General features: G+C 52.4%; 8 protein-coding genes across 9 annotated transcripts; 4 read left to right on the forward strand and 4 right to left on the reverse strand.

Moving 5' to 3' along the window:
- The first annotated feature begins 931 nt into the window (after window positions 1–931).
- On the forward strand, window positions 932–3,555 carry HMPREF1120_05186. Of its 2 annotated transcripts, XM_009159351.1 has the most exons (3): window positions 932–1,241; window positions 1,485–1,831; window positions 1,913–3,555. In XM_009159351.1, exon 3 carries the CDS (start codon window positions 2,109–2,111, stop codon window positions 3,285–3,287), a length of 1,179 nt encoding a protein of 392 aa, XP_009157599.1. In that variant the 5' UTR covers window positions 932–1,241; window positions 1,485–1,831; window positions 1,913–2,108; the 3' UTR covers window positions 3,288–3,555. The 2 variants fall into 2 exon arrangements, with proteins under 2 accessions (XP_009157599.1, XP_009157598.1); XM_009159350.1 differs by having other exon boundaries at window positions 932–1,831.
- On the reverse strand, window positions 1,572–4,517 carry HMPREF1120_05187 (peptidyl-prolyl cis-trans isomerase NIMA-interacting 4). The gene is made up of 4 exons (XM_009159352.1): window positions 3,876–4,517; window positions 3,700–3,802; window positions 3,538–3,633; window positions 1,572–3,369 (listed from the first exon to the last, which is right to left on the reverse strand). Exons 1-4 carry the CDS (start codon window positions 4,026–4,028, stop codon window positions 3,311–3,313), a joined length of 411 nt encoding a protein of 136 aa, XP_009157600.1. The 5' UTR covers window positions 4,029–4,517; the 3' UTR covers window positions 1,572–3,310.
- Window positions 4,335–10,791, forward strand: HMPREF1120_05188 (adenosinetriphosphatase). Its single transcript, XM_009159353.1, has 4 exons — window positions 4,335–5,621; window positions 5,673–6,128; window positions 6,198–10,125; window positions 10,189–10,791. Exons 1-4 carry the CDS (start codon window positions 5,121–5,123, stop codon window positions 10,374–10,376), a joined length of 5,073 nt encoding a protein of 1,690 aa, XP_009157601.1. The 5' UTR covers window positions 4,335–5,120; the 3' UTR covers window positions 10,377–10,791.
- Window positions 9,917–13,050, reverse strand: HMPREF1120_05189 (uncharacterized protein). The gene is made up of 2 exons (XM_009159354.1): window positions 10,584–13,050; window positions 9,917–10,426 (listed from the first exon to the last, which is right to left on the reverse strand). The coding sequence occupies exon 1, from the start codon at window positions 12,311–12,313 to the stop codon at window positions 11,696–11,698; it is 618 nt and encodes a 205-aa protein (XP_009157602.1). The 5' UTR covers window positions 12,314–13,050; the 3' UTR covers window positions 9,917–10,426; window positions 10,584–11,695.
- On the forward strand, window positions 12,740–16,488 carry HMPREF1120_05190 (uncharacterized protein). Its single transcript, XM_009159355.1, has 4 exons — window positions 12,740–13,917; window positions 14,064–14,389; window positions 14,500–14,821; window positions 15,110–16,488. Exons 1-4 carry the CDS (start codon window positions 13,803–13,805, stop codon window positions 16,147–16,149), a joined length of 1,803 nt encoding a protein of 600 aa, XP_009157603.1. The 5' UTR covers window positions 12,740–13,802; the 3' UTR covers window positions 16,150–16,488.
- On the reverse strand, window positions 16,463–19,688 carry HMPREF1120_05191 (protein-serine/threonine kinase). The gene is made up of 5 exons (XM_009159356.1): window positions 18,905–19,688; window positions 18,548–18,859; window positions 18,453–18,499; window positions 18,113–18,406; window positions 16,463–18,059 (listed from the first exon to the last, which is right to left on the reverse strand). The coding sequence occupies exons 1-5, from the start codon at window positions 18,908–18,910 to the stop codon at window positions 16,832–16,834; spliced, it is 1,887 nt and encodes a 628-aa protein (XP_009157604.1). The 5' UTR covers window positions 18,911–19,688; the 3' UTR covers window positions 16,463–16,831.
- Window positions 19,689–20,900: 1,212 nt separating this feature from the next.
- HMPREF1120_05192 (DNA-directed RNA polymerase I subunit A49) lies at window positions 20,901–22,896 on the forward strand. Its single transcript, XM_009159357.1, has 2 exons — window positions 20,901–21,116; window positions 21,220–22,896. Exons 1-2 carry the CDS (start codon window positions 20,996–20,998, stop codon window positions 22,560–22,562), a joined length of 1,464 nt encoding a protein of 487 aa, XP_009157605.1. The 5' UTR covers window positions 20,901–20,995; the 3' UTR covers window positions 22,563–22,896.
- Window positions 22,720–25,231, reverse strand: HMPREF1120_05193 (5-aminolevulinate synthase, mitochondrial). The gene is made up of 2 exons (XM_009159358.1): window positions 24,531–25,231; window positions 22,720–24,478 (listed from the first exon to the last, which is right to left on the reverse strand). Exons 1-2 carry the CDS (start codon window positions 24,850–24,852, stop codon window positions 22,971–22,973), a joined length of 1,830 nt encoding a protein of 609 aa, XP_009157606.1. The 5' UTR covers window positions 24,853–25,231; the 3' UTR covers window positions 22,720–22,970.
- Between the last annotated feature and the right edge of the window lie 118 nt (window positions 25,232–25,349).

Raw genomic sequence — 25,349 nt, forward strand, 5'->3', positions numbered from 1 at the left:
GGCCGTCGGAAAATGTTGAGGTCATTTTGGTGGCTATGGTGGCATCTTCCGAGGGATTTCCTTGAGCCTCAGTTTTTTATCGAGACGCGAGGTGCAGGCCCAACACTCGCTCCTACAACGCATATCAGCTAGTTTCCCTGTTGATATCTGCTCACAACGACTTGAAAGGGTACAGAGCTTGCTATACTAATAGTACTACTATTTGCAGGGCAGCTCAATTGCTAGTATTCCTTTCTGCAGGCTGCCAGAGCACCTGGCTTTCAAGTATACCTAAGGTACTAACTAACAACACAAGCTCCCGCGCTCCTCTACCTCAAAAATATCGAACTACTCCAGCAGCAACCAATTATTAATGGCACCCTTATCCAGGAGCCTGGGTGATGTTCAGGTTGCGTCCAGCACCGGCATACTACATAGTAGTATAATTGATGGCCCCCCAAAGTTCCACCCGGTTACACTACGGCATCCCCCCGGGCCCCCATGTTGGATGAGGGAATTAAGTTCAAAGATGGACTGTCGAGTGGATGCCAGATGCCCACGATCTGCTGGCTCAAAGGCCCACAGGCACTACGGCGACCCCAGCCTGAGGTGCGTGCTCCTCCTCCTCTAGCACTTCCACTTCCACTGCTCTACAGACATCCCATCATGTGCAATTTGAACAGGTCCAAGTCGCTGCACGCTGGAGGTCCTCAAGCTGACTACCTACAGCCCTGCTACTAGTACAGCGTGCTGCATAGTAGAACTTACTGGGTACACATTGCCCGCGGAGGGACTGATTTCTGACTCCACTAGATACCCCTACTCACGGGGATTTCCTTGTCTTTGGCCCTGCATTGCTTGCTGTGGGCTTCAGGGACAGAACCCCACCCAACATGGTACTGTACTGTCAGTGTGCCAGCAGTGGTAGTAGTAAGGTAGGTATCTACTGTACCTAGTACCCGTCAGTGCCTGGGGGTGGTTGTAGCAGCAACCCGTGTGGTGTGTCACCGACTGTCTCGTGCAGTGTGACACCATCTAAACTCATCCCAACTCATCCCATTCTTGACGCCCTTACCTTACCATTCTATTTCATTCGTCTCCCTTCCTCTGCCAGTATCCAACGTACACCGTACAAGTCTTCCCTTGACCCCACGTCTCTGCTTGTTGTCACTGGAATTGCCGTGCCCGGGCTTTGTACACCAACAAAACGCCCGCATCAGCTGCTCGGCCCTCTAGATTCAACTGCTGGCCCAACTGCAGGAGTGAGTCCAACTTTCATGTTCCCTCAGCTTTGGGCGACCTGGTCGGCGGAATCCCACGTTGTTCCGGCCCACAGCCTCATTAGCCTTATCAAACCTCAATTACCCAGCGGTCCGCCGTGTCGGGCAGCTTTGGAAGCTAGCTCTCTAGCACAGCCTAATCTTCTCCCGATCCATGTCGCTCTTCATGCACATCCTCCTATCCCGATTGTCTTGCTCGTTTTGATTCGAGCTGACCAGTCCTAGAGAGCTCCATTTGCCGTTGAGGTCGCCGGCACATGTTCCTCTGACACCGCTCTGCCGGCATAGTCCATAGGCCTCGTTGGACCCAACCCCCGGCGCAGATAACGAAACTTCTTCGCTTTCCATCAGACACGTCCTTCATCCTGATAAACTACTTCTGACCACCGATACTTGCTCCGAGAGAAGCATCCAACAACATTGTGCTCGATTTCTCGAGCACGAGCCTTTTTCTTTCTGGTTTCTTCACCTGGGTACAGCTACAATGAGCATATACTTGTGGTACACGTTCAGCTGGAGTTCTCTGAGAAAGAGCTTTGCGCCGTGGTAGCGGTCCGTGTTGAAAGGGCTGCGTATGTGCACGTCACTCACCGTAACTTGACCTGTCACAGACAGATATCAAGCGGTACCGGGGGCTTTCTGACACCTCGCAGTCAAACAATATTTCCTGAATATCTGTAAACAAAGAAAATATAACACAGGTGGCCGACACCGCCCCTTCCATCAGTGGGAAGAGACTTAGTCTCTAAAGCTCGACTCGAGGGCACCTTTCATGCGTTGCCGGCACTCTCTCACGTTACCTATCTGGAAGCCATCAGTTCGGGTTCAAGTACCCCCACCGCGGCCTCGATGTTTGGGTCAAATTCATTGTCGCTTCCCGCCACTTTTGCTCACGAACATCGCCCACTCCGCCTGACATCTGAAAGTGCGCGCCCTCAGCCGATCGGAGAGTGTCGGCATCCCCTCGTACACGCCTCGGCGCACAGTCAGCAATGCTCTTGTCAATTCTTTCATCACAATCGAAGCGCCCCGGGCAACATCTGTGACTGCGGCCACCAGGCGTGTTATCATGTCCATGACATTGTTGGTGACAAAAAACAGTCGACCGAGGTCTTCAATGTCATACTCGAAAAACTAGCTGACAAGGTCAAACGCTTGGAGGAGACCATCCAGAATGAACGGGGGAATCGTGAGACGGCACTCCAGAGAGAACGTCAGTTGTGGGAAAGGGAAGTGCGGATCTTGCGTGAAGCCCTAGCGGCCTTCTATCAGAGCGAGAAGGAGGTGCTAAGAAAGCTCCATGAAACGGAGGACAAGATTCTATGCAATGGTGATGAACAGGTTCGCCTAAGGGACCGTGTTGTCGTCCTGGATGACACGACCATTTCAATGGAGAAGAGATTGGAAGAACTGGAGGGCGTGCGTGCCAAGAGAAGACGGTTGGGCCGCAGTGGCCAAGTTCAACATGAAGAAGCAACAATAAATGGCCATGCTTCGCCGGACACCATGAGGAGGGTCTCTTCCAGTATCGACGAAAGATCCATCCATACCCCATCCTCGAGGGCCCTGTCACCTAACGCACTCGTTCCATCTCTTCCAGAGCTTGAAGAACCTCGCTCCAGTGGCATTCTCAATATGGTCGAGTTGCCGCGGCCAGCATCGCTCCATGCATCTCAGCACCTGTCGGCAAACCAAGAAGAACCACGATCGAGTGGATTCCTCAATTTGGAGCTTGCAGAACGACTTGGTCGGAAAACGAGCTCGGATCAGGCACAGGTTATCCCCCAGCACACTGCTAGAACCGCCTCTTCTCAAGATGGAGCAAGTCCACCTGGCTATGCAAATTCCAACCCTGATGTCCCCAAAGCCAGTTGGACTCCTCCAAAGGTTGAATCCACCAAAGACTCTACCATCAGCGTCATGGCGCTCCCGGTCAACGGTTCTCCTCGCAAAAGGAAGCACTGCCTTGATCATGTCGCCCTAGATGTGCTTGCCGATGTCACTGTGGCGAGTCCACTCATTCACTAAGGTCTCCTAGTATATTGTGAAACTTATTTCCTTCCTTCGACCATGATGATGTGGTAGCCATGGCTGGTCTTCACTTCCGCGTCTACCGTTGGTTAGCAAGTGGTTTGGTCACGGTCTCTTTCGTCGCAGAGTCAGGCAATATACCCAAGTTAGGCCGTTCAAGAGTGTTGGATCGCTCATTTTGAGGCCGGGTTCTTTTTTTCAGGTAGATGCCACCACAGTCTTTGTACGAAGAAATAAACAAACTCACATTTTGGATTGGCTGTCGTGCTCGTTTCTAAGTCGTAGGCCACTTTTTCAAAGTCTCCATGCAAACTGCCCCGGACCTTCCAGCCTAACGATCCGCCTGGGTAACAAAGAGGCCTCGGTCAGACGTTTGAATAAAACAGCTTTGATTTTGATTGCACGGTACCTTGTCTAGCCTTATCTTCTGAAAACTCCCTGGCCACGTCATCGAACTTCGCACCAGCGCGCAATTTGGCCAGCGCCTCTTCCTTCTTTGAGTGTTTCTCGCACTAGGTAGAGCCAATATGTTAGGTGACGAGAACCCGGAGTGGGAAAGCATCTACCCGATAGAAAGCGACATACCAGGATATGTCGAACATTGACTGATTGAGCGGCCTTCAGCTTACCACCTCCAGCCGAGCCGTCTTCTTCTTTGCCCTTGCCTTTACCTTTGGCCCCTCCCGAGGCGGCTTTGGACTTGTCAGCTTTCCCCGAATCTTTGTTCTTTGGAGCCATGAATCTGGCTATTCCTGGACTGTGAATCCTGGTGTGAGGATTTGCAATGGTGCAGACGTACGATCCAAGCTAGAAGCACAAGCACAGTAGAGTACATAGGGAGAGTGACGAAAAGTAACACCTGGCAGCAATAGGGTAGATACTGAAACGAGGTTCCGACCGATTATGATACCCCATTAGAACTAGCGTATCAGCTTTATCCATCTAGTGGCCCCTGTATTGTCTTGGCGGGGAATGGTTGCGGAAGTCGAACGTGAAGGACCATTGCGGGCAGCGCAGCCTTTTTTGGGGGCGACCAAAACTTTGGGCGAAGGAACAAGTCAGAATCCCGTGTGGATCAGCCAACAGACTTGCCCGTCATCGCTCACGTTCCCAGCAGCTCTTTCGCACCACACTTAGCGGGCTCAACACAAAGGAGACTTGAGCAGAGGGTGGAAAAGATACAGCCAACAGAAGTCTGTACTGGCGATTCTCACCACCCAGATAAACACTTCGAGTAGAAAATCGTGGTATATAGAAACCAACACGTGACCTGCGTTCACTTCAATGTTCTGTGGACTTAACGCCGAGTCGTCGCGTTTTGAGATGATCCAGACATCCGGCAGACGAGCTTGGGCTGCGATGCACCAACTGTGACTGATCATGCTCCGACCTTCATCGTCAACGCCACCTATCTTCCTCTTCATCACTCCTCCACCCATCCCTTCATCTTATCACCACCATAGTAACAGTCCTTTAACTCCTTCGCGAGACCCTGTAGGCACCACCTCAGCAGGGTAATGCCGCAAGCCCCCTGAATGGACTAGCTACGGTGACACGACTCAGCCGTACCCGATGATCTATCCAAAACCCCAAAGTGCGAATCACGAGGCCTGATTCGAGACGATAACCGATCTCCTGCGCGATCATCTCATTGTCGTCAAAAAGTTATCGCGCCCGATTTGAGGCAACACCACAATCAAGGCTATGGAGACTGCAGACAAAGGGCTAGCATAAAAATCTGACACCAGGGCTGAATCTCAAAGATCCTAAGTATCAAATAAAAGTCAAGGCAAACAATCAAGAAGAGTCCGCGTCGCGACAGTGCCAGCAATGTCTGGTTCTACACCCTTCGCGACTCGTTCGCCCACCCAGTCGAAACAATATCCACCCTACTCACCTACACACCCTAATCGCCCTTACTACGGTCATGAACCTTTTCAAATACCTCCTCAACACCTAATCCAAACCCCGCCTCCGTTCCCACCGGCGTCTTTGGTCCAAAGTCCACACCATCATCGACCACCAACTTTGGCATCACCGTTGCCTGCGCCGAATACCTTGCCTCCTCCCTCTGTAGGAACAGGACCGCAGTACCCGCCCTTGGCATCAAGTCCATCATTCCCTCTGCAGGGAACCTATTCACGGCATCTTGCTTCCGCTTCAAACCCTTCACCGAACATGCCGGCACAATATGATGGCACACCAACACATGCTCACCCATCGGGCCCCTCCCCCTCCAGCCTGCCTTCACCAATGCGGGATCAGCACATTCTACCAAACGGGAGGTCTACTGAAGGTGCTTTCCAGGAGTCACGTCCTCACTCAAAAGACGTAAGCGATCAAAATCGCCTGGCTCAAGGGTTTGCTGATTTGATGCCACAGAAGCCGGATAGAGCAAGCAATCCCATGTCCTTCGCGAGCATTCTCGGCCCATCACACCATGAACCTACCAGCAAGGTAGCTGACGGTAAACCATCGCGGCCAGCAACGCCGCCGCCGGCGAAATCTGTGCTAGAGAGCAAACCAGTACCCGAGGAGCCGCTGGTAGCAAAATTGCCAGACCTAGGTCAGCCTCGACATGTCCTAAATGGAGAGGCGAAGCTGCAGTCCAGAGCCGATTCCTTACACTTCCAGCGCAAGATTGTCGCTCCTTCGAAGCCGCGTACGATCCTCACCGAAAGAGAGGCAGAGAAGATTTTGAAAGCTCTTAGCAGCATCGAAGAAGGCCCCCTTAGTGACGTGGAAGACGGTGGATTGCTCGAACAAAAGGGGCGCTACAAGCAGAGAAGTAGGAAGAGAGCCGCAGATGTCGCTGAAAGTGAACTACACAAGCGTAAGGTGAGTGAAAGCTCTTTGAAGGCGCCGCCCTTTACACTGCCATATTATGCCCGCTAACAAAATGTGCAGCGCCGGAGACAGTTCATAATTGATTCTCTCATCGCGCCCTTCGAATCGCAGGCCCAGAGCGCTGCTGAGCGCTTCCGAGAGCGGTATGAGCCCATTGCTGCAAAGGAGATCGCAGATAAAGACATCCGAACCGAGAAAGAGCGCAAAAAGGACATGCAGAGAAAGCGTAGGCGTGAGCAACTACTACGCACTGAAACCCAGAAGATGGAAGAATTTGAGCAGCTTGCCAGGGCCGCGGAAGACCAAGAAGAGGCACAGAAATACCTCAAACAGGCAGAAAAGTCACAAGCACGCATCAGACAAACCGCGGAACTCCTCGAGGGCGGTTCTGCGCAAGAAGACATGGAGGTTGCGGCACCCGCTCCCAACTACGAAGGAGGTGTTACCTCGTCCTTCCAGATTGGATCTCCTGAGCCTCCAGAGCCGCCGAAGAAGCGCACCAAGAGAGAGGGCGCCGCTTCTACTCGCCCCAAGAAATCCAAGGAGAAGAAACAAGCCGAGAAAGATGCTGCAGAGGCTGCGTACGCCGCCATGGAGAGAGATGCTCTGGTGCAAATTGCTCCCAAGGAAGAAACAAAGAAGGAGACGACTGCTAAGGGCAAGAAAGCACAGGCAAAAGCAGAGGCGGCTGCAGCGGCCGCGGCTGCTGCTTCTGCTGCCGCTGCTGCTGGGGCTGATGCAGGTGAAACTCCAGATGCCGCTGCGCCGACTACGGCAGGACATACGATTAACTACGAGTCTAAAGGCTACAATCAAATCTATGAACAGATTTGGAGAGATATGGCCCGGAAGGACATAGCCAAGGTTTATCGGATCAAACAGGTGTCGCTGAACACGAGACAGGAGAACCTGCGAAAGACAGCCATCCTCGCGAGCAAGCAGGCGCGGAAGTGGCAAGAACGCACCAATAAGAGCATGAAAGACACCCAAGCGAGGGCGAAGCGAGTCATGCGCGAAATGATGTCTTTCTGGAAACGGAATGAGCGAGAGGAGCGTGATCTGCGCCGTATGGCCGAAAGAAAGGAAATTGAAGATGCGAAGAAGGCCGAGGCGGACCGAGAGGCCAACCGGCAGAAGCGGAAACTCAACTTCCTCATCTCGCAAACAGAGATCTACTCCCACTTCATTGGGCGCAAGATCAAGACTGACGAAATCGAGCGCGCCACAAACGATCCCGAAGTGGCAGCCGCGGCGGAAAAAGAACGGCCTGCCGGTGATTCTGCTCAAGCGAAGGGCATGGACGACATGTCTCTGTCCGATGAGCACGGAAATCACAAAGTGACAAACTTTGAAGATCTTGACTTTGATGCTGAAGACGAGTCGGAATTACGGAAAGCCGCCATGGCCAACGCTGCGAGCGCTTTGCAAGATGCCCAAGACAAAGCCCGAAACTTCAATGGTGATGACCCTATGTCAGCGTTTGATTCCAGCGAGATGAATTTCCAGAATCCCACCATGGCTGGCGACGTTCAAGTGTCTCAACCCAGAATGCTGCAGGCCCAGCTCAAGGAATACCAGCTCAAAGGTCTGAACTGGCTCGTTAACCTTTACGAACAAGGTATCAACGGTATCCTGGCAGATGAGATGGGTCTCGGCAAGACGGTGCAATCCATCTCGGTCATGGGTTATCTGGCCGAACAGCATAACATCTGGGGACCGTTCCTGGTCATTGCCCCTGCGTCAACACTGCACAACTGGCAACAAGAAATCACGAAATTCGTGCCTGCAATCAAGGTTCTGCCATACTGGGGAAATGCCAAAGATCGGAAGATATTGCGCAAGTTTTGGGATCGCAAACATATCACCTACAACAAGGATTCGGAGTTCCATGTACTTGTCACGTCATATCAACTTGTCGTGCAGGACGCGCAATACTTCCAGAAAATTAGATGGCAGTACATGATCCTTGACGAGGCTCAGGCTATCAAGTCGTCGAGCAGTTCACGTTGGAAGACCTTGCTTGCTTTCCAGTGCCGAAATCGTCTCTTGCTGACTGGTACTCCCATTCAAAACAACATGCAAGAGTTGTGGGCGTTGCTGCACTTCATCATGCCGACACTTTTCGACTCGCATGATGAGTTCAGCGACTGGTTTTCCAAGGACATTGAAAGTCACGCACAGAGCAATACCAAGCTCAACCAGGATCAGCTGAAGCGGCTGCACATGATTTTGAAACCATTCATGTTGCGACGTGTCAAGGCCCATGTGCAAAAAGAACTGGGTGATAAAGTCGAGAAAGACGTCTTCTGCGACCTCACCTATCGACAGCGAGCTTACTATGCCAATCTCCGAAGCAAGATTAGCATCATGGACCTCATTGAGAAGGCCACCCTGGGCGATGACCAGGATACTGCGACTTTGATGAACTTGGTGATGCAGTTCCGCAAAGTGTGCAACCATCCCGATCTCTTCGAGAGAGCAGACACGACCTCGCCCTTTTCCATGTCCACCTTTGCCGAGACAGCTTCTTTCCTCCGAGAAGGGTATTTTGTCCAAGTTGGGTATTCGGTGCGAAACCCTATACAATATGATTTGCCTCGTGTGCTGTGCAACGATGTTGGCAGGCTCGACATTGCGGGCCCAAACAACCCCAAAGCTGGCTTTCGGCGGGCCGGGTTCAAGAAGGACAAGCTAAGTGGCCTGATGAGGATCTGGACTCAAGAACACATCAAATCATCAGCGGAAAATCATGGCGCCTTCTCATTCTTGCGCTTCGTCGACACTTCGGTCCAAGAAGCATCTTCCATTGGGAGTTCCGGGTTGTTCGAACGTGCTATTAAGCTGAGAAAGCAGCATCGACGCATTTTACCCATTGAGGATGATTCAGAGCCAGAAGCCCCTGCGCATGCCATGTTCAACATCGTCGATAATAGTCCTCGGAAGGCGTTGGCCGAACTGGACCCGAACTCCAACCTGGCTAAGTTGTGTAACATTTCCAAGGAGGGCCTGTCATCCCAAGGCTACTCCATTCTGGAGCCAGCTGCTAGACCCAAGGCATCTGCACCGCCGATCGAAGTCAGCTGCTTCGACCAGTCCTCTCTGACCGAACGGCAGTTGACCATGTTTAACATGGATGTCCGATCTTGCTTGTTCCCGCTCGAAGAGTCCATGGAAGTCAAACTTTTGCAACAAGATGTGGACCCCGAGAATTTCCCACTATCCGACATGTTGCCCAAACCAGAAAACCAGAAGGCACGGTATACGCATATTTCGATCCCATCGATGCGGCGATTCGTGACCGACTCGGGCAAGCTGGCCAAGTTGGATCAACTTCTTCGGGAACTGAAGAATGGAGGTCATCGTGTGTTGTTGTACTTCCAAATGACCCGAATGATCGACTTGATGGAGGAGTACCTCACGTACCGAAACTACAAATACTGTCGGTTGGATGGAAGCACGAAGTTGGAAGATCGTCGAGACACTGTCCACGACTTCCAGACTCGGCCCGAAATCTTCATCTTTTTGCTCTCCACCCGTGCAGGTGGTTTGGGTATCAACCTGACTTCGGCGGATACGGTTATCTTCTACGATTCCGACTGGAATCCTACTATCGACTCGCAAGCCATGGATCGAGCACACAGACTGGGCCAGACCAAGCAAGTCACGGTCTACCGTCTCATTACGCGGGGTACTATTGAAGAGCGGATCCGCAAGCGGGCGATGCAGAAAGAAGAGGTACAGCGGGTTGTCATCACTGGCGGAGACGGTGCCGGGGTTGACTTCAACACTCGCGACCGGCGGGAGAACAGAACCAAAGATATCGCCATGTGGCTCGCTGACGATGACCAAGCGGCTCTCATCGAACAAAAGGAAAAGGAGATTGCGGATAAGCCTGAAGAGGAGACGAAGAAGAAGAGCAAGAAAGCTCTCGCCGCCGCCGCACGAAAGAAGAAGGGAGAGATGAGCTTGGACGACATGTACCACGAAGGTAAGCACTAACTAACTGTCCTCATTTCCTGCATATGGGTCACTGACATGTTTCTTTTCATAGGCGAGGGACATTTTGAAGACGCTTCTGCCAAACCATCCGGGGCCGCCACACCCGTCAGCACTGTCGAGACCCCGGGGCCAAAACGAGGGCCTCGCGGAGGCAAAGGCATTAGCAAGAAGGCTAAAACGGCCAAACAGCGACTGGCAATTGTTGACGCCGAGGGCGATTTGGGTATGGGTGGAATGTGAAGAGAAAAAAGGAGCCATAATGATTTCTAATGGATGCATTCGATTCCGGACTAGTACCGGTCAGGAAGAATCATGGTGTGCTTTAGACAAGACATTGAGGAAGGGGAACCAGAGATTGCAAAGTGCCGTGGACGAGCACGGGAGTTTTATGTTGTTGATGTATGAACAGGAACTGGAAGGGTTGAGCGAGAAACGACCAAGGCGCACCTGTATCATTTTTTCTCTTTCGAATGCACATCACTGGCAGCCTGAGCCATGCCAGTGTTCCTTCCCCAAGACTGACGTGGAAAGAGTGGGCTAGTACCCATTGTCGCTACCTTAGAGAAGCTGCAGGATCCTCCCGTTTAACTTGGATTTTGAATCTCGTCAAATCCGCCGGCCGCCTGCGCTCCAAACCCTCTCTGCCCAAGTCCTACTTGATTCACACTTTGGCACCTCGTTTGATTTCCTTTTCCCATGGACAGAGTATCTGTGGCGGTCAAGGACCCAGTCAGGGTTCTTGCCTGGCTGGGTCCACCGCCTAGCCATGCACTCGCAAACTACTATCCCGCAGGTTGGGCTCCGCTTGAGCACAGAGCAGTCGCTTGCCGTCACTTTGCACGGCACGTTTAGACCGTTGACTGACTAGCTTACAGGGCAAGGACGGGTGGGTGGGACACCAGCGCAGAGTTCGCACTTCTACGCAGTGTTGGTGACGAGTAGCTCTTCGAGTGAAACCAAGACGAACTCAATCCCGGTGACTGCCATGCCTCATTGCTTGAGCATCGAGCTATCTGATTTACTGTAGTATTATCACGCCGTCGCCCGTGGTACAAGCCAAAGGTTGGCCTTCACGAATTCGCCCTTTCCTACGCGGCCTCATATCACTACGAGTAAGCTTTGGCAGCAGCCGGACTCACAAAGGAAATGTCAGAGACAGAAAGACAGCGTTTCAGGGGTCGGAAGTGGTGTTGAAGGCGCTGTGGTTAGTCCAGGTACTTATGCTGGCCCGCCCTTGCCATGAGATCTTAGATACTGCGACACTGCAATTTACCAAGGCTCCAATCGAATGCTCTGCTCGTTGGCCCTCTTCACTGCGACGCACAGTATGAATACTGTATCTGCTCTCGAGTTCGGCTCGTCATACTGCACCATGACCTGGAATACAGTACATCCTCAATTCACCTGGTCTCGTGTCATAGTGCCATCTCCACCACTGAATCCAAGTTTGACGCCTGGGGTGCTGGTCTGGAGACGGAAAGAAGTCGGTGTTACCTTCAAGTCCTCGTGTGAACGTTTCTTCCAGGTCGCGTCCAGGAGGGCGCTTGATATCGAAGGGCTCAGCCCCCGTGCTTTGGTAGCTGAAATGTTGGTACTTCAGTCTCGTCTCTATCGCCAGAGTCTCGACCTCCGAAAGACTGCCACAGCTCGACTTCGATTTGTACACACGTACTGTTGCCATCTAGTCCCACCCGGACACGTAGGTCAGTGGCACAGTGGCCGCAGTTCAACAGATCCCGACTTTTTGTGGGATGATGGCCGGAGCAGCAGCCCAGCTGAAGCTGAACCGCGTCCAAAATAGTCGCAGGGAGCGTATCCCGAGTATGTGCACAGCCAATGGTCCTGAAGCGATGAATCGCAAGCAGAAGTCTCTTCGGGACGGCAATATGACCGGGGCGGTGAGTGCTCTGATCGACTTCTTGAGCCGGCGTACCACCAGGTTGTTGAGCCAGCGAGCAGGTTTCTGCCATATTGTAGACGCCGTGAGGCATAAGTCTCTTCTCGACCACGCGAGCTTCAAGGATTTTGTCAACAACATAACTAAAGGATAGGCCCGCATAATCATCCGCGGACTTGGTTCGGTGATTAGTAACTGTAGCTGGGGCTGTGTTGAGGACCTTTCGCAAATCCTCAGAGGAAGACTTCCACCATATTTCGATAGATGAGGCAAGGTCCATGTGGGAAGCACCACAGAGCGCCACGGCGCAATGGTGCGTGTTTGGTCCAGTTGGGACACATGTATCGCCGCCATTTCTGCCAATGGTACAGAATATTGCAGATACAGCATGCCATCATGTCCGGCAAGTCGTCCTCTATCAGTCGAATAAAGCGTGCTTTTTCTAAATGATCGTGTCGCATCTTGGGATCAGCCCGGTTCTTGAGAGCTTCATGGTGCCATCTCGAAGTCAAGCTCAGACAAGCGATTGAACTCGCCGGTAAGAAGAAGATGATGTGCAGCAGTACTTCGACTGGCAGCCTCTCCAATCTCGAGCTCCTTCGTCTGTCAGTGATACCGTCCGTGCGGAAGAGTGGCGATTGTCGCAGTGGCGATGAGATCCAAGTTATTAGTTGCAGGATTGCATCCATGGTCTATAAGTAGACGGCTAAGGACAGGACACTGCAGTCGTCATCCTGTCCAGAGCCGGGGCCGGCATGCTTCTCGAACAGGCTATGAAGGGGGAATAAACACAAATATATATTGATGCCAGTCAGGTGTACACAGTACGTACCCAGAAACTTACAATTAATTTACACCTCGACAGACACGTACCGAAGCCCCTGGGTCAACAGATTTTCGAGAGCGTCACCAGCTGAGTGTCGCCAGACGAAGGAAACAGAAGTCGTACGCTGTAACTAATTATAGGCCGAGAGAACCCGACAGGATTGTGGTACCACAGTTGGGAGTGTTTCTCTGCATGTTGGTACTCCAAACCTATTGGCGAAGGGCAGAGACAGAACTTTTAGTAAGCAGTCTCCTTACTATGGCCACCAAATCCGACGCGGGGATTGGTCAGGCCGACCCAACAGTTGGCCCCTTATCACAGCATTATTATTGTCAAGTCTGCCGCAGTGCTTATCTCCACGGCATGATCAATTTGACTACTATTATTATAAGTAGCACCTCCAGCGTCCTGATTGACGGACAACACCTTCAGTTGAGCCATTTACCGATCGACCAGAGTACTGGAACTGATAAGGAGTCGATTCGATAGCAGCGGGCTTCTCCAGCTGAAGTCAGCCAGCCAGCCGCCTTTGCTCAGATAGCACCAATGTACCGATGTGTTGGCCCATACAGTACATGTACAGCTAAAAACCAGGTACCGGTTTTAGGTGGGCAGTGTGCAGGCCAAAGCATCAGCAAGTATTCGTCATGTTCGTTACGCCACCGTCCCATATCCCCGGGCCCAGAAGGTAGGGGTCGGCGGTGATGCTGGTGATGATGACTGTCTATCTGTTGAATTTACATATCTTTAAGTCCTGGCCCCTGCCTTGGTTGCGTTCTTTTTATCTGCTGGAAATGGCCGTGAACTTTCTCCGTCTTTGCGTCTACTAGTTTCCTTTGATCTCCTTGTCTCCCTTCCCTCTTTCTCTCCCGTTCTCGTCGGTGTTTGTTCTTGGTTTATTCCCAATCGTCCAAGTTGCATCATCTGCAACCGGTTCGCAGATATGGCTACTCGCCGACTCTCCTCGCTCGTCTCTGGCGGTGGGGGCGGTAATCAAGACTTCAATGACTCGTCTTCGGCGAACGAGGCGCAATTGGCCAAAATGGGCTATGAGCAGGGTATGTTCAAGTTCCGTGCCACCATCACGCATCACTTTGAGGGCAGACTGTCGCAGACTGTCGCAGTCTACGCTACAGGAGTCATGTCTCTGGAATGGTCCCCTCTGCCTCTTCCGAGCTAATTCATATTCCTTTTTTCTACACAGAACTCAAGCGCTCTTTCGGGCTGCTGGGCATGATTGGCTTCAGCTTCTCCATCGTGACGTGCTGGACCGCCCTGGGCGGCACGTTGATCGTAGGCATTGACGCCGGCGGACCTCCCGTCATGGTGTGGTCCTGGGTCGGCATCTGTCTTCTGTCGCTTTGCGTGGCCTACTCGTTCGCTGAAATGTGTTCGGCCTATCCGACCGCGGGAGGGCAATACTCTTGGGTAGCCATCCTCGCGCCGCCGAAATATGCTCGTGGCGCGGCTTGGGTTACTGGCTGGTTCATGTGTACGGGCATTGTGGCCATGGGGGCAGTCAATAACTTTGTAAGCCACCTCCTGTTCCCCATTTACCACGACCATGTGGACATCCTGTTCATCTTCACAAGCCATAGCACACTCGAACTGGTTATCACAAGCTGATTCACTCCGCCCAGATTTGCTCCAACTTCATCCTCGGCATGGCCAACCTCAATAACCCAAACTACACCATCGAGCGCTGGCACTGTGTGTTGGTCACCTACTTGGTTGCCATATGCGCCGCATTGGTCAACATTTTGTTTTCTCGCTACCTCAACCAGATCTCCACGTTCGCCGTGTGTTGGAACATCTTGAGCTTTTTCGTCGTCATCATTACTATCCTCGCCGCCAATGACCACAAGCAACCTGCCAGCTTTGTCTTCTCAGACTTTCAGAACAATACTGGGTTTGAGTCTGCCGGGATGGGCGTCATGATTGGGTTGTTGCAGACGTTATTTGGTAGGTTCACTCGCTTCACATCTACCACCACACACCGAGGCCACCAACAACAGCACCGTGGGCTGCGTGGTTGTCACGATCATGTTAGAGCAGCCTCATCTATATTCACTCATTTGCCTGCCCTGCACCACTTCACTGCTCTCCCTATCTCCGCACGGTCTTCACAGTTCTTTTCTCCACTTCCACCCGCCTCAATCAAACCCCCTTTCCTCGTCCTCTACCACATCTTCCATCCCACCATCTCTTTCGACCTTCCAGATTCCTATCTAACAGTCTACAAACCCTCAGGCATGTGTTGTTATGATGCGCCGAGTCATTTGATAGAAGAGATGGTCCTCCCAACGCGAGACGCGCCGCGAGCGATCATTGCGTCCGTCTACCTCGGAGCCGTGACCGGGTTCATATTCCTAATCTCAGCATTCTTCTGCATCGGCGATCTGGAAGCGACAGCGTCCACAGCCACAGGAGTTCCATTGATTCAAATCTTTTACGACAGCACGGGCAGCGTTCGCGGGGCCACGACACTGTCATGCATGATTACCATCATTGTACTCATCTGCTCCAACAGCCTGATCGCCGAGGGCAGTCGAGCACTATGGGCATTTGCACGGGACCACGGCCTACCCTTCTCACGGACGTTCGCCAAGGTCAACAAACGGTCTCAGGTGCCCGTGTACGCGATCCTGCTGTGTTTGGTGATCCAGATGGGCTTGAACAGCATCTATTTTGCCAGCTACGAAGGGTTCTCCACCGTCATTTCCATCGCCACATTTGGATTCTATGTCTCGTACGCCATGCCGCTGTTGGTCAGGTTGTGGAGTCTGGTCGCAGGCTACGAGCATGCAAAAGTCATTCCGGGCAGGTATACCCTGGGCCGTACGCTGAGTCCGATCGCCAATGCTGTGGGCTTGGTGTTTCTGTTGTTTGCCGGCGTCGACTTTAATTTTCCCCAGGAAGGGCCCGTGTCGCCGGATAATATGAATTATTGTAGTGCTGCCTTTGGCGTCATCGGTGCAATCAGTCTGGCGACCTGGGTGTTGGACGGGAGGAAGAATTTCACGGGGCCCAAGACGGAAAGATTAGAGGGTGTGCCTGCCGCTGCTGCTGCTGCTGCTGCTGACTCTTCTATGAAGATGACGGCTAAGGCCGGTGCTGCTACTGCTGCTGGTGGTCCTGTTGGCGAGCATAAGGATGGCTCAATAATGGGGAGTAGTGATGATGTGGGTGTCTTCGAAGGCCGAGGTACAAGTTTGGATGGAAGTCAGCATGGCGATTACGACGAGGAGAAGCGAGCTGCTGCTGCAGATGATGCTCGTAAAATGGCATGAACGGAAAGTCCAAGGGCGTAAAGGAGGCTCGAACAAAAAGACGATCGAAAAATTTGCTCACCTCGTTCTACAGCATATTTTCTTCGGTTAGAAGATTCAAGGTAAAACTGACAGTGACAGGAATTTCGTGGTCGCTATACATGTATACTATATGTTTATCTATTTAGCTCGTTCAAAGTCCTGGTACTGCTCTGGATTGTGATCAGGTCAGGATATTGTTTGCCCATTCATCAAGAAAAACGACGAGGAGTTGGGACGGGTCAGATCGATTTAGCCGACTGAACCCGAGGAGTAGTCCAAGACGTCTCTTAGATGGGTTGAACATCATTTACAGGTGTATTATTTTTACCTGTCTGATTGTGCCTTCTAGTGTCTTGATGATTGTATAGCAAAGTAGAGCGTATCACGTATGCCTCCTGGGTGTTATCCGTCTGAGGAACCAGCTCAATCGTCGTAGCCACCACCTCCTATCTAGCCAGTTTAGAAGTCAAGCCAGCACGAAGTCAGCCTTCAGCGGCTGCAAGATCCACGACGTTAATGATGGATCCCATCCACAAAGGCCCCATGTTCAGTTACCGTCCCGTTTTCAGCCTCAGACAACGAAGTTGTTGGGATCCCCTCTTCCAGCCTCGGTTTCTTTTTTTTCGTTCAACTCTTAAAAGTTGATCAGACCGAAGCATGTTCACCTGGGAAGATACAATTGAGGCTGTCGAAGTACTGTGATGGGGCCCTTGGCTGTCCCCTGGGGCTTGCCTAGGAGCTCCAAGTACTTTGGTCCTGTGTGTTTAGCTGACTTTCCGTTGCCGCTGTCGCTATCACCATCCTCTTTAAGATCGAAAATCGAGCCTCGGTGTTTTCTTGGTCGCTGATTGATCGATTTCGTCGATATTCTTCTCTTGAGTCCCGGTGTACTGCTTGAGGGCCCGGTGCCTGAAAGTACACGTTCCTGTCCGGACGGAGGAGGCTTGGTCATACTCGTCGAAGTCTGGACCATTTCAGGAGTGACTGACGGTCGAGACCTCTCGGCAGCAATTGTTGCGAGCCCTTCGTTTGAGGACTCGTGCATTGCGATATTTCCCGCAATCGTGGCTTCCTCGCTTTCCTCTTCAGGGCCAACCTGCGTCTTACGGCCCGAACTAAGCGAAGCATTTTTCTCGGTCAGCACGACCACAGACGGAGGTGTATCCTTTTGTGGAAGCCTTTGAGATCTGGAGTCCCTGGTTCCTTCAGCCTCATCTTCGTCCTCTGCGACGAAAAATTGGCGTTGCTCCTTTGTTAGATTCGACGAGGACGATAGTTTGCAGGCGGATTCTGGGGACCACTTCTTCACGGCCAGCAGTACTTCTAACGACAGCCTGTTCTCCGGGCTCTCCATGGGCGAAAGCGCTTGATGGACGTTTGTGGGATAGGGCATATAATGCGGCTCGACCGGCTTCTGCTCTCCTCCGCGAAACTTGCTAACCTCAAATCCCCATGACTCTGCCAGACATCTGATATATCCGTTTTGATAGTCGATCACCGGGCTTTTTGGTGGCCTCGGGCGCCAATGCTTGATTGCTCGCTGATACAGGTCCTCGAAATCGTTCTTGTGAGCTTCATTGCTGAACCAGGGATGTTGCAGAGCATCAACAGCTGTCAGTCTTGACTCTTCGTCAACTACCAGCAACTGCTCGACGAAATCTTTTGGCCGTTGTCTGATAGCTTGCCAATCCTTTGACTTGTGCAGGAAGTCGAGATTGCAATTTCGAGCCAACGCCTCTGAGAAGTTGCATGTGATAGGATCGGTGAATGCCATTCCACCGGTAAGGAGAATTACTGCAACGCAGCCCACTGCCCACATATCCACGGCGCGAGTGTAGCCTTGCCTACTCGAAGACTGTTTCTGCTCACGACGTACCTGCAGCATTTCCCTATAATGTTGTTAAGCTAATTTTTTCATAGTCTGGAAACAAAAGCAACCTACGGTGCGGCATATTCGCGTGTGCCAATCACTGTCGACATACGATGTCGCTGGGCTGGGACTCTTCGAGCTGCGCCGAAATCGGTCAATACCACTCGGCATCCAGCGGCTAGACTGGTCATGAGGATATTGTCAGGCTTGATATCCCGATGGACGATGTTGTGGTGATGCAGAAACCGCACAGCGACCAGGATTTGTCGTAGTATCACGGCCGCCTCAGCCTCGAGGAGCTTCCCATTCTTAGACTCTATGTAGGAGAAGAGATCACCGGCGGTAACAATATCTTGCATCATGTAGCTGCGCTTATCAGTGATAGGGCATCGGAAGGAGCATGTCTGCTCACATGGTATCGTAGGTGATATACACCTTCTCAAGTCGAATTATGTTGGGCTAATCGAGGCTGTCAGCTAGCACCAGTTTTGGTTTGGTAGGACTCACATGGCGAAGGGATGCAAGGATATTGATCTCACGAAAATACATTTTCAGCTTGGTAAAGACTCCTTGATCCCTCTTCTTCTGATTGCCCCACGTTTTGATTTTGCGGAGCTGAGCCATGCTGTCGACATCTTCTGCAGGAGCAGGGTGTTCGAGACGACCAAAAACATTCCGTGGTTTTGGTCTGAGCTTTCGGAGATCGACCAGTTTGCACGCAACTTGTGCTCGGGAGGCTTGTTCGATGGCCATAAACACTCTTCCAAAGGCTCCGGCGCCAAGTAATCTGTCCGTAACAACATATTCCTGACGAAAAGACTATAGCTGTCAGTTGATAGCATTAGAAGGCAAGGAGCGTCGTACGGCCATCTCTGTCTCCTGGGTCAGGTCAAATGTCACCCTCGACTCTTTCTTGTTAGCGACATTGAATGTGAAGTTGACCTGGCGACTCAATCGAAGGACGTCCCCATCGCTGAGTAGATACCCCCCGTTGCCTTTCCCGATGAGGTCTCCATTTAAGAAAGCACCATTTTGTGAGAGGTCTTCCGCGTATACAAGATTTTCGACCTCGTTGGGCTCGTCATTCTCATACACGACGGTGTAGATCCTCACGTGTCTCTTTGAGATGTAGGGGTCATTCAGGACATATTGACTGTTTGATCAGCAACGGCCTCCACGTGGCTTGCCTCCTCACCATCTGCTCTTGTCACGGCCGATCATAATTTCTTGGTTGGCAAAGACACTCTTCCCTACACATGCTAGTACACTCGAAATAAACCACGGTAGCTCGATCGGACTATAACCCACGACCAAGGACTTCTCCACTGCGATTCTTAAGGACTAAAGTCCCGGCGAGGGGCGGCTTAGGAGACGCTGTTGAGGTGCTGTTTAGCCGCCGAACCCCGGAGCAGGGCAAGTTCGTCATGGTCAATTGACACTTCAGATAATACCATCAAAGTACAAAGGAAGAAGGAAAAGTGCACCACGCATGCATGGAAGACAAGAGTAGACGAAAATAACTAGTTAGCTGACAGACAAACAATGGCGCATCAACACTACTCCTCTGGAGACGACTCGGTCGAACCTCACCTTGATGAACACTCGTTAATGTGGCAGATGCGAACAAAGCTGGTGAAAGCTGCCATCGACTGTATGTGAATGACGGGACGTCTCGAGCTGCCATTCCCACGTGACCCATGCCTTGAAATTGAACTTCAACGTCATCCGAACATACATGCCAAGCCAGACATCACACACGCAGCGGCAGTCTTGGCATTGGATTCCCTCTTCAAAATCCCCGCAGCAGCTTTCCGTTCCTCGCGCTTCTGTCTCATCACCGCAAACTCATCCTCGAAACAGCTCTGTATGTTGGCCCCCAACCGTGCTCAGGAGACTCTGCACTCTGTTATGACAACTTGCTGACTTCAGACACAGTCGGAATTGATTCAAGATGAGAGCCAAGTGGAGAAAGAAGAGAGTTCGTCGCCTCAAGCGTAAGAGAAGAAAGACGAGAGCCCGCAGGTATGTGTTGGCTGCAGTGTAGTCTATGGCTGCAAACCATCCGAGACGACGGAGCTAACTTCTGCCACAGCAAGTAATCGCGTCAACTGCTCCATCATGTCTTCCCTCTCGACCAATGTCAATGATACGTCAGCGTGAGGTTTAAGTCCTCGGGGTCATTCGTTCATCGAGTTGCGACCAAACCACCACAATCATTCGACCACAGCCTATTTCGGAGGCGAGCCACCACTCGCCATGGAGGGAATTGTGGTCAAACGAAGTATCGGCCTTACAATAATCGATTGTTTTCCGTCAGTGCGGCGGATCATCGAGTAAGAGGAGCGGAGGATAGTCAACTCTTCATGGAGCTTTCTGACGGATTGCTTATGATGTCTCGGACATACAAAGGAGGATCTGGTGCGCAGGATCTATCCGGACAACTGTATCTATGTCTGAGACTCTAGATCGTCTCAAACCAAGGAAAACACAGAGCTATTGCAGCTACTCTGGATCTGGTCACGGATTAATATCGTGTTCCGTTCTTCATCCGGAGCAGAAGTCAATCGATCAATGAGCTCTGTCTACTTCTGTCTATCCCAGTGTTTTGTATCTGCTTTCGCTAAGTGACTGGTTGGAGCTTTTGTATGCCAGCGAATGTAGTCTGCGAGTTTCGGTCGTGGAGACACGGTCGCTCATCTTAAACAGTAGTCCGAGTATTCACATTAGCATGAACTCGAGTGGTCGATGTCCAGCGTACCAGGTAGTCAGTGCGGCGCGTGACGTTCTTTTGGTGTGGTTGCCGCGCCCGGCATAACGGAGCCAATTAAGCCGACCAAAAATTATTTTTCCGGCGGGAGATTTCCACTACTGTGTCGCACTCGTCCTCCGCAGACAGACAGTGTAACAAAAGCCTCTGGTTTCCTCTGCGAACATAACAGAGACACTTCAGGCACAATGGGCGAAAAGAAGAGAAAAGCAGACGGTCAGGGCGCCGAACGACCAGCGAAAAAGCCCCAGACCGGCAAAGTCAAGGTCACTCATCTCACAAGTCCTGACATCGCAAAACCTGTTGTTGGTAAGCCTACTGCGGTTTTCCATACACTCTTTCTTCCCTTTATTGTTCTCCATACATATATGCAGGCGTCCGTCGATGTGGACTGACCATTGGTAATATACAGCATTCTCGCCTGGAGTGAGGCTTCCTCCGGAAATCCAATTCAATGCCTTCAGCAAGAAATCCACGCAACCAGCAGCAGGCAATGGGAAAGGCAAACATGACAACTCGCCTCTTCTCCTTCTACAGTCCTCGGAGCACCCGACGATCGACTATGTGGCGACGGAGAGCAGATCTACAGAGGCGCGGGAGAAACACATGAGGCACTACATTGCGGTGTTTGACCCGGCCACACAGGAGCTCAAGGTGATGGAAGCCAAGAAGATGACGGTACGGAGCAGCGTGCGACAAATTGAGGAGCAAGCATCATCGACGGAAAACGAAGAAGAATCAAAGCCCACTCCCGCGGCAGCGCCATCATCTCGTGCCGCGCTGACCGAAGCGTTTGGGACCAAGAAGTCCAAGAAGGCAGTGGCCTCGGTGGCCGAGAACCGGCTGCTCGCTCGCGGGGGGGAGAACGCAGGGGACAACCCAGTCTCAAACGCGATTTTGTCGACGATCAAGGACGAAGACGACGAGCACCTCGACTCTGCTGCGGCCGCATCCTCATCAAGAGTCAACAAGCCGCTACCCCCGGCCAACCTGGACACCACGGATATCGAAAAAGTCTACGACTTGTCAGTGCTAGTATTCCCGGGGCCGGCACGCACGACACTTTCCCAAATGCCTCTGGGCTACTGGCGGTCGCGGATCGAGGCCAAGAAGGACGTTGTGTCGCGGTACCGGTTTGTGGCACACCGCGTCGAGCGCCTGACGAGACTGCACCTCGAGAACCCGGACGACCCCACCGCGCTGCTCAAAGTCCAGCTGCTGCGCTATATCCAGCTTTTGTTGGAGATATACACGTATGTCACCCGCTTGCCCGGGCGCAGACCCATTCCGCAGCCCGAGAAGTGGCCCGAACGCACCACCTCGGACACCACGGGCAGTCTGTCCAGCGCCTTCCTGTCCAAGCTGGTCGCCCACTTCTTCCCTACGGCCATTCCGACGCAGCATGCCAAAACCTTGCTAACGACCACCATCCTCGCCTTGACCCTGCACATCCCGCCGCCGAAATGGCAGCCAGGAACAAGCATGCCCGCGCTGATCACGGAGCCCTCGGATATCTCGCTCGACTTAGCCTTGCAGCCCGCTGAGGTCACCAAGCTGTACCGCGAAGTGGGCTGTAAGATCGAGAGCTTGAGCGATGCCGAGTTGGCCCGCTGGGGTTGGGAGAAGACCGGCAAGGCCAGGAAGATTGTGGACGAAGACGGCAAAGAAACCACCTTGCCCAAACCAAAGTTCGCCAAGCTCAGGTTTCCGGTCGAGTTTCCCAAGATTAGTGCTGGTAGACCGGGTAGAAGATAGGGGACGCTGCGACAGCACCAAGGATACTCGCAGGGGACGGCATAGGTAGCTAATCAAACCATGTTGTACGGCGCAATCTGGTATCTGGGCCCCTAGAGTCTATGATGCATGATTTCCGTTTAAGAAAACGAGGAAAAGCGATGGCAGTCAAGAAAGGTTGGAAGTGTAAATGGCCATTTATATAATGCCCACTTCAGATTCTCATCGGCCAGGCTCCTGGCCGGAACTATATGCTTATATCATGGCTGAAGAGCCGGACATTTGCCAATAGATGACAAAGGATGTTGGTTTTTAGATCACGTTTTCTGGTTCGTAGACAATCATGTCTACCACCTCTTCTGACCCAACCGCTTACGGCGAGCACTTCTTCAGATCGACTTCAGTAAAGAACTCCAAATCGAGGAAAGCTCAAGCCGCGGCAGCTGCAATAGGCATAACGCGCTCTGCCTGAGCTTCGTCAACTGCGGGCTCAGAAACAGCCTGAGCATCTACCAGCTGCGCGTCGGTCCAAAGAGGTTCGACGGGTTTGGCGTCCTTGACACCAACCCCAACGAAACCTCCCTGAGCCTCCCAATCAGCCACTCGCTTGATGTTCAGGCGCTGCCAAACATTCTCCAGAGCATCCACAAGCTGAGCCCTCAGCTCGGCCGTATGTCCAGGAGTGGGCGTGATGCGGAGTCGTTCCTCACCACGAGGGACGGTCGGGTAATTGATTGATTGCACATAAATGTCGTAATCGCTCAGCAGCATATCCGAGGCTTTCTTGGCAGTTTCGGCGTCTCCAACCAGGACAGGGACAATGTGCGACGGATTTGGGATGACAGGAATGCCACGCTGAGTGAGATCGTCTTTCAACTCACGCGTGTGCAGCTGTTGGAGTCGTCGATCACCTTGGTAGCGAGCCTGGTATTCGATGGCGGCACGGGCACCAGCCATGGTCGCAGGCGGCAGACTGGTAGTGAAGATGAATCCCGGTGCCAAAGACCGTATGGCATCGACAAGAGCAGCTGAACCGGCAATATAACCGCCCACGCAGCCATAGGCCTTGCCTAGGGTACCGGTAATGATGTCGATCCTGTCCATCACGGTGCCCTTCTGCATTTCTTTGGTTCTGTTTGGGTTGGCATAGACATCATAATCCAGATGCTCTGCCACACCGGCTCCCCTTGGGCCGTACATGCCCACAGCGTGCACTTCATCGAGGAAAGTGATGGCGCCGTATTTGTCGGCAAGGTCACAGATGGCTTCGATGGGCGCAACGGAGCCACACATGCTGTAGACAGACTCAAAGGCAATGATCTTTGGTTGCTCAGGTGCCAGACTGGCGAGCTTGGCCTCCAGATCAGCAAGGTCGTTGTGCTTGAAGACCATCTTCTTGGCACCCGAGTGACGAATGCCCTGAATCATGGAAGCGTGGTTCATGCTGTCACTCAAGATCACGCAGTCTGGCAACTTGCTGCCCAAGGTTGCCAGCGTCGCATCGTTGGCTACGTAGCAGGAAGAAAAAACAAGTGCCCCCTCCTTGCCATGCAAGTCGGCCAGGGTCTGCTCGAGGGCGACAGCATGCTTGTTATGGCCAGAGATATTCCTGGTACCACCGGCACCAGCTCCATACATGTCGAGCGTTTCATGCATGGTGTTCAGGACATGTTTGTTGCGGCCCATGCCAAGGTAATCGTTGGAACACCAGACGGTGACTTTCTCTTCCATTGTCGACATATGAGCGCGAGGAAATTCCTTGGCAAGTCGGTTGATGTTGTTAAAGTAGCGGTACGATTTGTCCTTGTGCTTCTTCTCGAGCTCGTGGTTGTAGAAACCTTCGTAGTCGAAGCGAGAAGTTGGTGGCGCTGCTGGCTTTGGACCAGCGTAGGTGTCGGGTTTCTTGACTGCAGGCTGCACCTTTTGAGGAAGAGGAGCTTGGACAATGTTAGCAGGAGAAGGACGAAGATACAGATTTAGTCGACATACCTTGCTGAGCAGGCCGGACCACATTGGAAGCGACATTGGCTTTCTTCTCGGCGGAAGTGTGCAACTTCTTCTCGAGCAAGGACTTGACAACGCCAGTGCCAGCCGCAGCCTTGCCATAGCTTCGGCGAGAGGTCAAGCGGGCGCTCTGGACGGCCAGAGCCTTGTTCATGACCGGGCATCGTCGCGCAATGAACTGCAGGTTGGTGATGGTACCGCCACCGGGAGACTGGTGGGTGGAGGTGGAAAGCGAACGCAGAGTCGCTGGCGAGGTTTTCTTCAAGAAGGGACAGACGCCCTTGGAGTGGTGGAGAAGAGCCTCCATGGTTTCGACGGACTACAGACCAATTGCTCCGGACAAGACAGGCGTGAAGATACGGCAATGCAAGCTGTTAAGTGTGACGGAGGGATGTTGAGGACAAGGAAGGGATGAAACGTGAATAATGAGCGCAGTAAGTGATGCCAGCCCAGGTGAGGGTGCGAGAAGAATTATAGTCATGGTATGGGGTCAGCCGCAGACCCTACCGAACCGACCTTACTCGCCAGGCCTAAGGAGCCCTAGCTACCACCTGGCACCACTCCCAGGCCGGGTACCTCACTTACCAAACAGGTACCTGGTTGGTGCGTGCTTTCAGCCCCATCTTGAGTCCGAGTCCCGCACTCTCTGGCAGGCTGCGGCATCTCGCATCTCGCTCGCTCTCGCCGGGTTCTCTCTTCAAGGTCAAAAGTGGGTGTTCTCGACCGACCAATCTCTTCTCCTCCAATTCGGTCTCCGCCTCTAATAATGAACATACCACAACAACGAACGGGACCTCGCGATTT

This window comes from Exophiala dermatitidis (genome assembly GCF_000230625.1).
Source record: "Exophiala dermatitidis NIH/UT8656 unplaced genomic scaffold supercont1.4, whole genome shotgun sequence".
Taxonomy (NCBI): domain Eukaryota; kingdom Fungi; phylum Ascomycota; class Eurotiomycetes; order Chaetothyriales; family Herpotrichiellaceae; genus Exophiala; species Exophiala dermatitidis.